General features: G+C 41.2%; 1 protein-coding gene across 3 annotated transcripts in view; it reads left to right on the top strand.

Annotated features, from left to right (window-relative positions):
* Positions 1-202: 202 nt before the first annotated feature.
* The window catches only part of LOC122543336 (leucine-rich repeat flightless-interacting protein 1-like), a 43,762-nt gene continuing 31,418 nt past the window's right edge, over positions 203-12,546 (top strand). For 2 of the 3 annotated variants that reach the window (XM_043681871.1, XM_043681869.1), the window contains exon 1: positions 203-812. In XM_043681871.1, coding sequence (XP_043537806.1) covers positions 726-812 — 87 coding nt within the window. In that variant the 5' untranslated portion in view covers positions 203-725. The remainder of the gene's footprint in view (positions 813-12,546) is intronic. The other variant, XM_043681870.1, reaches the window with a different exon arrangement.

Genomic DNA, 12,546 nt, shown 5'->3' with positions numbered 1-12,546 from the left:
TTTTCCAATGTCATAGTTTTTGACTCTAGTTGAATCATGGTTTGAGTAGCTAAATTACGACTTTCCTGTTCCCACGTTAATTATTGTACATCTTGTTTATGACAGCTGCATACTTTCAGGCGTGCTAATGTAGTTTTGTAAGTTTAGTTTTGACTTGTTGTAATTTTACCTTTAGTTATAATTTCTATTGGATTGCCTATTGCCGAACTCTGCAAAGGCATGTCAAGACTCGCATCCTTCCTTTTGGAGAAGGAAAGAACTGTAACTCTGTTTTATTTTGGGAGCGGGGGTGTGTGTAGCTAGGGGTTGCAAAATCAGTTTTGCAACCTCCTTCTGGCTCTCCCATTCAAATTTCTAGACAAAAATCTGCAAGTATTTTTTCAAAAATTATATGGGGCCAACTGTCTTTAAAACTCCGTGCGCTAGGACCCAAATGCCTGCCTAGTTGCAGGCGTGACTGCTGGTACTGTTGCAATCCTGAAATACCTTTCGAGTGGCTGCGCGAGGAGCCTTTTAAAGTCACTGTTTTCGTTATTTAAATAGGCATAATCGGGCCAGAGACGGGAAATGCTGTACGTTGTAGTGAATGAAGGCATGGATCTGACCGGACTGCGCGCCAAGTAAATCTCCTCAGTGGAGAGTTTCTCCAAAGCCTCTGGCGTCCTGAAGAACTCTTTGATCAATTTATCTTCGAAAAGCAACAGGAGGTTTAGTATAGAGGCGGAATGATGGGGACCCCGGGCAATTCCCGGCGAAGGATCATGTCGAGAGAAATGTCCGACGACGAAAATATGATGATCATCATCAGAGAGGTAAAAGGCGCGGTTTGATTTTCGAGTGACTTAAATAGTTATGATTAGATTACATTACAGTGTGGAAACAGGCCCTTCAGCCCAACAAGTCCACACCGACCCTCCGAAGCGTAACCCACCCAGACCCCATTCCCCTACATTTACCCCTTCACCTAACACTATGGACAATTTACCATGGCCCATTCACCTGACCTGCGCATTTTGTCTGGACTGTGGGAGGAAACCGGAGCACCCGAAGGAAACCCACACAGACACGGAGAGAATGTGCAAACTCCACACAGAGAGTCGCCAGAGGCTGGAATTGAACCCGGGTCTCTGGCGCTGTGAGGCAGCAGTGCTAACCCCTGTTGCCCACCGTGCCGCCCACAACGCCCACTAATTATAGTGACATATTTTTAAAGAATAAAAGTAACTTTACTAAAACATGTCAAAATTGGTTCTTATAATGAATACTTCAATTAGATCGTGCTGCGATCGAACTATCATCAGATGAGGTGACCTCAGGCCATTCACAAAGGTTTTGTGTCTCCTGTGTTACTTGTTCCAAGTGGGGATCAGGCTCCGGATTTACAAGTAGAACGTATTTCATGGGTGAGGTGTTAAAACATGACTTTGGTATTTGAAACTGTTTTATTAACAAAATTCTTCAACACACCTTTATTCTTCCCCAAACATCTGAGGTGAATTCAATCGAATTCACTTAATTTCCAGAGCAATACAAATAACACTTTTTGATCATGTTCATTCATGGGATGCTGGGGTTTGCTGGTTGGGCCAGCATTTATTGTCCGTTCCTAGTTGCCCTTGAGAAGATAGTGATGGGCTGTCATGTTTTTCAACTTTGTCTTCGTGTTTATTCTTTAAAATAAAAGTTCTTGTCTCCTGAAGGCACTGTCTGGAAAGTTCATCTTGCAGGAGTATGTCAGCAAAGTCAGTTTATCTGTTTTAAAAAGACAATATCAGGACTCAAAGCAACCTTGGTTTATTCCTCCCTAGCCAGGAGGCAGAAATTATTCAGCTGTATGTAGAGCTAGGACATAATATTTTATGGTTTCCCTAACTCAGGATCCACGAAGGTTTGCACAGTCTATTTAGCCCATTGTGCTTATGCTGATTCTTTTCGACAGCATTTCCAAGCTAATCTCACTGCATTGCTTTGTCTCTGTTGTCCTGTTTCAAATGTTTATTTGACTTTCTATTAAAAGATACTGTGCTCTCTGTCTCAGTCACTTCCTGTCGCAAAACATTCTCGGATGCTGCCTGAACTGCTGTGCTCTTCCAGCACCATTGATCCGCAAAACATTCATTGTTGGAACAATTCTTTGAGTGAAGATATTTTTCCAAATGATTCTGCTCCCTTACCTCACTGGCAGGTTTAACCTGTGCCACTGACTCCACAAACAGAGGAAATAACCTTTCTTACAGCTCAACATATTATCATTTTCAAATTTCTGTTCATTATTTTGGCCTGCTGTGCTCCACTGGAAATATAATATTGAGCCCTAAAACCAAAATTGTAGAATAGAAGTCAGCAAAAGTCATTAGCAAATTGTGTGGAGATCTGGTCAGACCACACCTTGAATACTGTGCTCAATTCTACTCACTGAGAAACAAGGGAGTGACTGGTTATAGAATGTTCATTTGTATCATCGAATGTCTGGGTTATGAGAGAAGGCTGTAGAAGCTTGGATTTCAATCTGGAAAGAAACATCGAAAGGCTGATTTTATAGTTGGACAATGGGTCTGTTAAAAAGTTAAATTTAGAACAGATAGCTAGAAGTTAGGGAGGTCGTATGGTGCAGTGGGTAGCATCCCTGCCTTTAAGTCAGAAATTCTGGGTTCCAGTCCCATTCCAGAGTTTAATGGCTAAAGCAAATGCATTCAAATTACAGATAAACAGGTTGAATATCAGCCTTCATATTCTTCTGACACATGCACTGAAATTCACAGCTGACCTTGGAAGAACGTGTGTGGGAGAGCTCACAGCAGAGGAGCAGATAAGTGCATGGTTTTTTAGTATGTTTTCCTTTATCAGTCAGAGTATTGATTACAGGAGTTAGGAGGTCATGTTGTGGCTGTGCCGGACATTGGTTAGGCCACTTTTGGAATATTGTGTGCAATTCTGGTCTCCCTGCTACAGGAAGGCTGCTGTGTAACTTGAAAGAGTTCAGAAAAGATTTACAAGGAAGTTGCCAGGGTTGGAGGGTTTGAGCTATAAGGAGAGGATTGACTGGGGCTGTTTTCCCTAGAGCATCAGACACTGGGAGGTGACCTTATTGAGGTTTATAAAATTATGAGGGGCATGGATAGGATAAATAGACAAGGTCTTTTCTCTGTGGTGGGGGAGCCCAGAACTGGAGAGCATAGCTTTAGGGTGAGAGGGGAAAGATTTAGAAGGGACCTGAGGGGCAACCTTTTCACGCAAAGGTTGGTATATCTAAGGAATGAGCTGCCAGAGGAAGTGGTGGAGGCTGGTACAATTGCAACATTTAAAAGGCACCTGGATGGGTATATGAATAGGAAGGGTTTAGAGGGAAATGGGCCAAATGCTTGCAAATGGGACTAGATTAGGGTGTAGGTTTGCTCACTGAGCTGTAGGTTTGATATCCAGACGTTTCATTACCTGGCTAGGTAACATCATCAGTGGCGACCTCCAAGTGAAGCGAAGCTGTTGTCTCCTGCGTTCTATTTATATGTTTGTTCTGGATGGGGTTCCTGGGGTTTGTGGTGATGACATTTTCTGTTCGTTTTCTGAGGGGTTGATAGATGGTATCTAGATCTATGTGTTTGTTTATGGCGTTGTGGTTGGAGTGCCAGGCCTCTAGGAATTCTCTGGCATGTCTGCCAGACTACTGAGACCCCTTGGAATCTTAGTAGCATACAAACCCACCAACACTCAAACAAAAACTAACAAACTTAAAAGACCCAATACAACCCATGGACAAAACGCCAGAGAATTCCTAGAGGCCTGGCACTCCAACCACAACGCCATAAACAAACACATAGATGGTATCGAGATCTATCAACCCCTCAGAAAACGAACAGGAAATGACATCACCACAAACCCTAGGGACCCCATCCAGAACAAACATATAAATAGAAAGCAGGAGACAACAGCTTCCGCTTCACTTGGAGGTCGCTACTGATGATGTTACCTAGCCAGGTAATGAAACGTCTGGATATCAAACCTACAGCTCAGCGAGCAAACCTCAACCTGAGCTACAAACCTTGCAAAAAAAAAGGACTAGATTAATTTAGGATATCTGGTTGACATGGATGAGTTGGACTGAAGAGTCTGTTTCTATGCTGTACATCTCTGTGACTGTGTGCCAATGACAGGTGACAAGGCTAAGAGAGATTCCTCATCAATCATGTGATTGAAGGAAATTGAAGCTTCTGCCATCACTATACATTATGACATATATGTAAAATTGCACATTGTCATGGCAAAGAGCCAGTAGGCTGGACAGTGAGTATGGATGAGATTGGTGGCAACAAAATGGGCTTTTATCCTCTTTCCAATTGGAGTGGATTTACCTTGTCTCCTTGCCCTACCATGGTGGAGGTCATGGCACTATGGGTCGGACTTGCCTTCAGGGAAAAAAAAAAACAAGAAAACAAGATGTAGAAGTTCATCTTCAGATGGAGTGATCAAAACATAGAGCGCCAGCCAAGCAAATATTAAGTAATCATGATACAGTATACACAAAAGCAGCACTTCACTAGGTTTTAAAATTACACGGCACATTCCTTTTTGGTGGCTGATTTGTGGCATCTAAACTCGATTATTCTGGTAGGGTTGGAGCATAAGAGGTTGATGGCTGCCATGGGCGATTTATAGGGTCTTTCTGGCCAGAGAACCTAACGTGGGAAGAATTGGCCTTCCTAATTATTGAATTCCCTGTTGTTCCCTGACTGTTAAGTGCTTGACTTTTCATTGAACAAAAGCCTTTGTGCTAATTTGTTACTCATCCAGAATTGCTAGTTAATTTTTAAACCAAGTACACACAAAACACTGTTTGCTGGAATTGATTCCGATGTTCATCCATAATCCAATCTACCCTATAAATTTTACTCACCTCCACAACATATTGTTTAGATTCTACTAAGTACACTGAAAGCTATGAATGTGTATCTGTATGTTGTAGCCATAGAACAGTTCTAAGGGAAAAGAATACAACCTGGATAATTCGTTTCAGAAAGGAACAAAATGTTACAGATGAGAAGTCACCAATGGGTTAGGAAAGAATTGTAGCAGGCTGTGGAGACCCAGGTATATTGGGAGTGCTGAGAAATAAATCATGAAGGTTGACTGACTAAATTGTAAACACAGATGTTACATGGAGCTGCCTTATTTCCTCCACTGAGCTGGAACATAATTTCTCATTCAGATTGCTTGAACGCTTCAGCTTTACCCCAGCTATGCCTCAGCTGGCAGCACTTGATGCATAAACTGTCTGAGCATCCCCAGGGCTGTCATCAGTCACGTGAATGAAAGGATTTCATGCTCCCCTTCCCCTCTGAGAGACATGCAGGCAGTCTGTATTGTTTACATGAGAGTGGGGAAAATTAAGAAATAATGGCCTGCATGCACATATGCTGCATCTTTCATGACCACAGGATGTTTCAAAGCACCTCAACAATGATTTTGAAATGTAGTCACTATTATAATGTCAAAAACACAGCAGCCATTTTGGGCACAGCAAGGTTCTACAAATGGCAAGTTAACATGACAAAATAAACTGTTTTTGCGATGTTGATTTAGGAGATTACCCCAGACTCCACTTGAGAAAGGTGGTAGCCTTACATCTGCTAAGGAGATGCTGGAAAGCGCTCAGCCACGGGGTGGGGTGCCTGTTCTATTGTGCAGAAGAATTAGGGACATATGTTCTTAGTGTCACTGGATTGGTGTAAATAGGGTGATAATATTTGTTCATTTGTGGAATGTGTGGCACTACTTCCTTCTAACACTGGAGGCCTGCATATTTCACAGTGGGATGTCGGATTAAATTGCTGGTTTGTATCGAAGACTCTTAACAAAACTCATACTCAATAGGAAAAGAACTTGTAATTTAATAAGCTGAGTGGAATATGCACTTAATGGAACAATACTGATACATTTTCATGTATACCACACTGAGCAGATTTGAATTTATGAAGCTCAGCTCCCTCATCTTGACTGTTCTGGGAAGTGAATGTCTCACTACCCTTACAGGCTAGGAAAACACAAAGGCTGAAAGTTGGACGATGTTCATGTGTGAGTGAGAGAGAGAAAAACATTCTTCTGTAAATTATGTTCACTAACTGAAGGGTTCAAACACACCGAGAGACAGACAGACAGGATGGAAGCTGGTGGAAGGATTAACCCTTTATGGTCCGATTTGAGTGAACACTGGCTTGTTATGGATTGAACGTGTGTATTGTTTCCTGAGTTCGAGATTTGGGAATGTTATGAATTTAAGTTGCATTCTGGGAATCTAAGATGATTTTAAAAGAAACAGCCATTTTGTAGGACAATGATACTGGACATGTTAGCTGAGCGAGGTGACCCCATGACCTTTCCACATAGTTTAGACTAATCCTTCGTTATGATGTACTGTTAAAAGGGAAGGTTATCTCGCCAAAGCAATCAGCCATTTGGGCCTGGCTAGATCAAGGTTTCCCACTTTGATGTGCATGTAGCTTAAATAGTCAAGTGTACACACACCTGTCAATGCGTTTCTCTTCCTCTGCAAACTTTTGCCATTTTATTGCTGCTTATCTGATGAAGGACATGTGGTGTTTTTGTAATTTTAATACCAATTTCTGTATAAAGCCAGTTTGTTTGCAGCAATAAGGGGAGTAGCCTGAGCGAGCTCTTAGGGGCAAGAGCCACTACTCTGCTCATTGTTTTAGAACCTTAGCTCAAACCTGGCTTGTAGGTATCTATGTTATTGTGTAATAACATAGATACCATTGATAAATAAAGGTAATAATTTAAACTAAACTGTTTTTAAGAGGTTTATATTCCAGACTATCACAGAGTATGATCTGCGGGACGAACCAAGAGAGGCCATAGGTCAAGTCCATCAGGGATTCCCTCAGCCGTCTCGAATAGGTACTTTAGCGTGCTGCTCCTTTTTGAGAGAGCTCTATGGGATCCGCCTTAGAAGGCAAATGTGGCTCCACTTTAACATCTCATTTGGGTTGTCAGCAAAGAATTTTGAGTTTAAGGCTTTGGTTGCTGAACCAACAACCTCTGACCCTAAGGCAAAATTACTGCTAGCTGAGCCTCAGCTGCAACTTAAGATCAAGGATGGATTTTGATTTTTATTGAAAACTGCTCAAAGGTAGTAGAGTTGTCATGGAGAAATATTATCATGACCATGGAATAAACAGGACAATATGCTGCACTGAAAACATTCCATACTTTGTTATGGACCAGGCTGGACCCCCTCAAAACATTTCAAGGAAGTAGCCCAGACCCTAACGTTGCTCGTTGTTTTAAGCAGGTGTAAATGTGGATGTTCCAGGAGGGATACAGCTGGTCAAACCACTTAGTTTTAAACAAAACAGAATTTATTCACAAGGTTACCGAATGAAACACAAACAAAAGAGAACAGAATATAGAATAACTTAACCTCTCCAAAAATCCAACAGACTATACCAACTTAATGATGCTGTTCCCAATACTTGCAACAATCCCCATAAATACCCGTTGGCACAAAAGGTAACATCAAACACAGGGACTTACAGGAGAAAGGTCAGAGAGGGGGAGGGTCAGCCTGGACCTGCTTCTCTGGGTCCAGCAGTCTTTTCCACTCTACTGTGCTCAAACCAAACCAAACCAAATGAGAGAAAAGCTGAGCTTGGAGAACTGGCCACTCTCCTTTCATTGCACAAGTGTTTTTTCAAAAACTTGAAAGTCTGTTTCTTGAGGCAGTATCTGTTAGCTATAATCAAACTGGTCCTAAACCCTTCAACTCAGATTTTTTGGAGTCTGTGTCTTTTACAATCCTTCTGAAAAAAAAGCCAAGGACACCATAACCTTGTTAAAGGAGCAGCATCGTCATAACTTTAACATACACATAAGCAGTGTATGTGATTTCAAAACTGTTTTGAAGGGGAGGTGCAAACCCAATCATGGCTGTATCATGTTTTCTTTTTGCTGTACTGTCTCTATCCCATATATGACTAATTACATCTTCCAAGTGCCAGAACATTGGCACTGTGCATGTTGAATTTTATTAAAGAAATTGCTGTTCTTTAGGTTAGCAATTTTTTTCTCAACTGTTCCAGTGTCATTGTTATTGATTTGGGGAGTTTCTTTTAGAGAAAATGGAAAAGGTTAATAACGTTATTCGTGCAATTTGATCTCTCCAGAAATGATACAGGATAAGACTTGTGTGCATACACCCCACAACACTGCGTTTAAATTTGGAGCAATCATTTGATAGATCTGTGATATTTGTCTCTGCAATCTAAGAGCCCCACACTTTAATCCAGCTGTCTTCAAAGCAAGCAAATAAGCAACTGCATGATAAAGTGATGGAATTTGAAAGCTATGTTAAGGATTTCCAAGTCAATATCATGGAGCATTGGGATCTAGGAGAGCATAGTGAGGACCAGGTGAGAGGGTGTGCAAATCTCCATCACTAAAGTTCCTCTTGCTACTGACTATAAAAGAGCAACATTTCATGATTCATTGCTTGTGCAGGTTGCATAAATACTAGTCTGTTTGAATATTTGCAGCACATACTGGTAATAGCCTCTACAAGTGGTTATGTTGTACACTCTTAAAGACAAATGTACTTTATTACTTCTCCTTAACTGCAACTGCAGGACTGATTAACTTCCATTTGGGGTTAATTCCTGATGGTGAGATTATAACCTTGTAGTTTCTGGAATTGCACTTGTTAACCTATTCCCTGATTGTCAATCACCTGAAGGAGCGTCACTCCGAAAGCTAGTGTGCTTCCAATTAAACCTGTTGAACTATAACCTGGTGTTGTGTGATTTTTAACTTTGTACACCCCAGTCCATACTGGCATCTCCAAATCCTGACCAATAAAAGAAAGCATACCAAATACCTTCACTCTGCTGTCTACCTGCGACTTTACGTTCAAGGAAATATGAACCTGCACTTCAAGGTCTCTTTGTTCAGCAACACTCCCCAGGACCTTACCACTAAGTGTATAAGTCCTGCTAAGATTTGCTTTCCCAAAATGCAGCATCTTGCATTTATCTAAGTTAAACTCCATCTGCCACTTCTCAGCCAATTGGCCCATCTGATCAAGATCACATTGTAATCTGAGTTAACCTTCTTCACTGTCCACTACACCTCCAAATTTGGTGTCATCTGCAAACTTACTAACTGTAACTCTTCTGCTCATACCCAAATCATTTATATAAAAGACGAAAAGTAGTGGACCCAGCACCGATCCTTGTGGCACTCCACTGGTCACAGGCTTCCAGTCTGAAAAACAACCCATCACCACCACCCTCTGTCTTCTACCTTTGAGCCAGTTCTGTATCCAAATGGCTAGTTCTCTCTGTATTCCATGAGATCTAACCTTGCTAACCAGTCTCCCATGGGGAACCTTGTCAAACTTTACTGAAGTCCATATAGATCACGTCCACCGCTCTGCCCTCATCAATCCTCTTTGTTACTTCTTCAAAAAACTCAATCAAGTTTGTGAGACATCACTTCCCATGCACAAAGTGATGTTGACTATCTCTAATCAGTCCTTGCCTTTCCAAATACATGTACATCCTGTCCCTCAGGATTCCCTCCAGCCACTTGCCCACCACTGACGTCAGGCTCACTGGTCTGTAGTTCCCTGGCGCGTCCTTACCACCCTTCTTAAACAGTGGCACCACATTAGCCAACCTCTCGTCTTCTGGCACCTCACCTGTGACTATCGATGATACAAATATCTCAGTAAGGGGCTCAGCCATCATTTCCTTAGCTTCCCACAGAGTTTGAGGGTACACCTGATCAGGTCCTGGGGATTTCTCCACTTTTGGTGTTTCAAGATATCCAGCACTTCTGCCTCTGTAATATGGGCATTTTTCAAAATGTCTCCATCTATTTCCCTACATTCCATATCTTCCATGTCCTTTTCCACAGTGAACACTGATGCAAACTACCTGTTTAGTATCTCCCCTATCTCCTGCGGCTCCACACACACAAAGGCCGCCTTGCTGATCTTTGAGGGGCCCCCATTCTCTCCCTCGTTACCCTTTCGTCCCTAACGTATTTGTTCTCCCTCGTTACCCTTTCGTCCCTAACGTATTTGTAAAAACCCTTTGGATTTTCCTTAACCCTATTTGCCAAAGCTATCTCATGTCCCCTTTTTATCCTCCTGATTTCCCTCTTATGTATACTCCTACTGCCTTTAAACTCTTCTAAGGATTCATTCGATCTGTGTTGTCTATATGTGACATATGCTTCCTTGTTTTTCTTAACCAAACCCTCAATCTCTTTTGTCATACCAGCCTTTCCTTTCACCCTAACAGGAATATACTGTCTCTAGACTCTCGTTATCTCATTTCTGAAGGCTTCCCATTTTCCAGCCGTTCCTTTACCTGCGAACATCTGCCTCCAATCAGCTTTTGAAAGTTCTTGCCTAATACTGTCAAAATTAACCTTCTTCCAATTTAGAACTTCAGCTTTTAGATCTGGTCTATCCTTTTCCATCATTATTTTAAAACTAATAGAATTATGGTTTCCAAGTGTGGGGTCCATGATTTTGCGAAGGTTGCAGTCTGGAGTTTTCACTGATGGCACGATGAAATCCTTCATTTTTATCCTTTTTCCTTATCATCCCGAACTGTGATGTCTTATTCTTGTTAACTGTCAGCTCATCTTTCCACTATAAGCCCACTCCAAGGACCCTTTCAGATTACCTCATTATTCTTCCACCAAATAACAATTTCCACCTTATATCATCCCTCAGAGCTGATCTGGCATGAACCAGCAGCTAAGGCCTGGGTAACCTCAGTTCATAGCTACTGTCTTATGTGTGAGCAGCGTCTAACCAACATCTCCTCTCTCTTGATCCAAAGATACCTTTCTTCGGATCATAATTTTCCCTTCACTCTGCTAACTGCTCATGGGATTGCTATCTACCCACAGTGGGTGTGTTACATCTGCCTACTTAATAATAAAATAAAGTAACTACTTAATTCACACCGTCCCTTTTATAATTACAATCGGCCTTTCTGTTTCATTAGAACTTCAACTTATAAGTTTTGTATAATTTCATTTTTCCACCTTCTGCGCTGATACACCTTGAGTATTTCAATTACCAGTGTACACAAGATCAATATTACAGCCGCGTGCAAAAATATTCTCACCCATGGATGTATTTGAATATTAGATCCCCAAGTCCAAAATTTACTCCAAAAACAGGGTCATGCAATACCTCATTTGCCTTATTGGCATGAGTTCTAATTGCTCTACTTTGTTTAGTCCATTAATGGATTATCTCCTTTGCCTCTCTCACAATTTGTGTTTCCTTCATTATTGCTCGTACTATTGGCCAAGGCAAGGTTTGTCTCCCAGTGACCAGGTCTGAGGTCTGTGAATGGACTGATCTACTCAAATTGTCTACATGTTTCTTTTTTCAGTTAATCTATTTGCATATCTTGTTCTAAAACTCACTATATTCAAATTCTGCAATTTACGAATGTTATAAATTCAGATTCATGCTCCTTAATTTAAAAAAAATCTTCCAGTTCTCTGTCCGCAGATCACCTCACTCAATAACAGTAAACTAACATCATACATGAACTCAAAAATTTCTCCAGCTCTCTTCATCTGTATCTGGCTTGAGGATACTTATTCAATATGTTTCCTTCCTTGCCAATTCTGTGAATGATTGTATCATTGAGTGTTAACTGCCTCCATGTACAAATACCCCAGTGAGCTACAATGTATATATGGTGGGAAACAATACAACTCTGAGAAATTACAACTCATTCATCAGGCTTTATTCTTTTGCTTCTGCTTTCCTTTTTTATCCAGGGTATTTATGTCATCTGATGGGCCCTTTCACTCCAGCTCACTATCGCGCCTCCCAGAGTCCACATTCTTTCATTTCTGTAACATTTTAACAGAATAGCCAATCACATCTTTTATTTTGTTTGTTTTTTTCACCTCCACTGAAATATAATTTATTTGTTTTTAAGTCAGTTTCTCTATGGATTATGTGTCAGTGTCTCGTCATTTCTGTTTTGTGTTCTTCAAGGCCACTGTAATCTTTTTGTCAAGTAGGTGTACATGTCTGAGACCCATTCTTCGGTGCATTTTTTGTCACACATTCCCTCATGTTCATTACATCCTAGGTAACAATCACTTTTGCACACTTACGTTAGTATCCCAATACCATGAGATATGGTCACGCATTCTTGACTCTCATGATCTTATCAAAGATCTATGAGGTTTTACTTATTTCTCCACATATGGTCCCGATGCTTAGGGTAGTAGCTCAATTATCAAATTCATTTCACTTAAAAGGAAAGACAAGGATACAAACAGCATCAAAAGAAAGCTATCACGTTAGTGCTCTCATCTAAACATAACCTTTCACTAAAATGCATTTAACTTCATTCAGCCCATTTTTTTGTCTTCTGCCACTACTCTCCACCTTTAATCTCTGCTGTGGTTCTGTTCGCCGAGCTGGAAGTTTTTGTTGCAAACGTTTCGTCCCCTGTCTATGTGACATCCTCAGTGCTTGGGAGCCTCCTGTGA

This window comes from Chiloscyllium plagiosum, chromosome 43 (assembly GCF_004010195.1).
Source record: "Chiloscyllium plagiosum isolate BGI_BamShark_2017 chromosome 43, ASM401019v2, whole genome shotgun sequence".
Taxonomy (NCBI): domain Eukaryota; kingdom Metazoa; phylum Chordata; class Chondrichthyes; order Orectolobiformes; family Hemiscylliidae; genus Chiloscyllium; species Chiloscyllium plagiosum.
The sequence above is the reverse complement of the archived record's forward strand: the minus strand, read 5'-3'. Positions and strand labels throughout refer to the sequence as shown.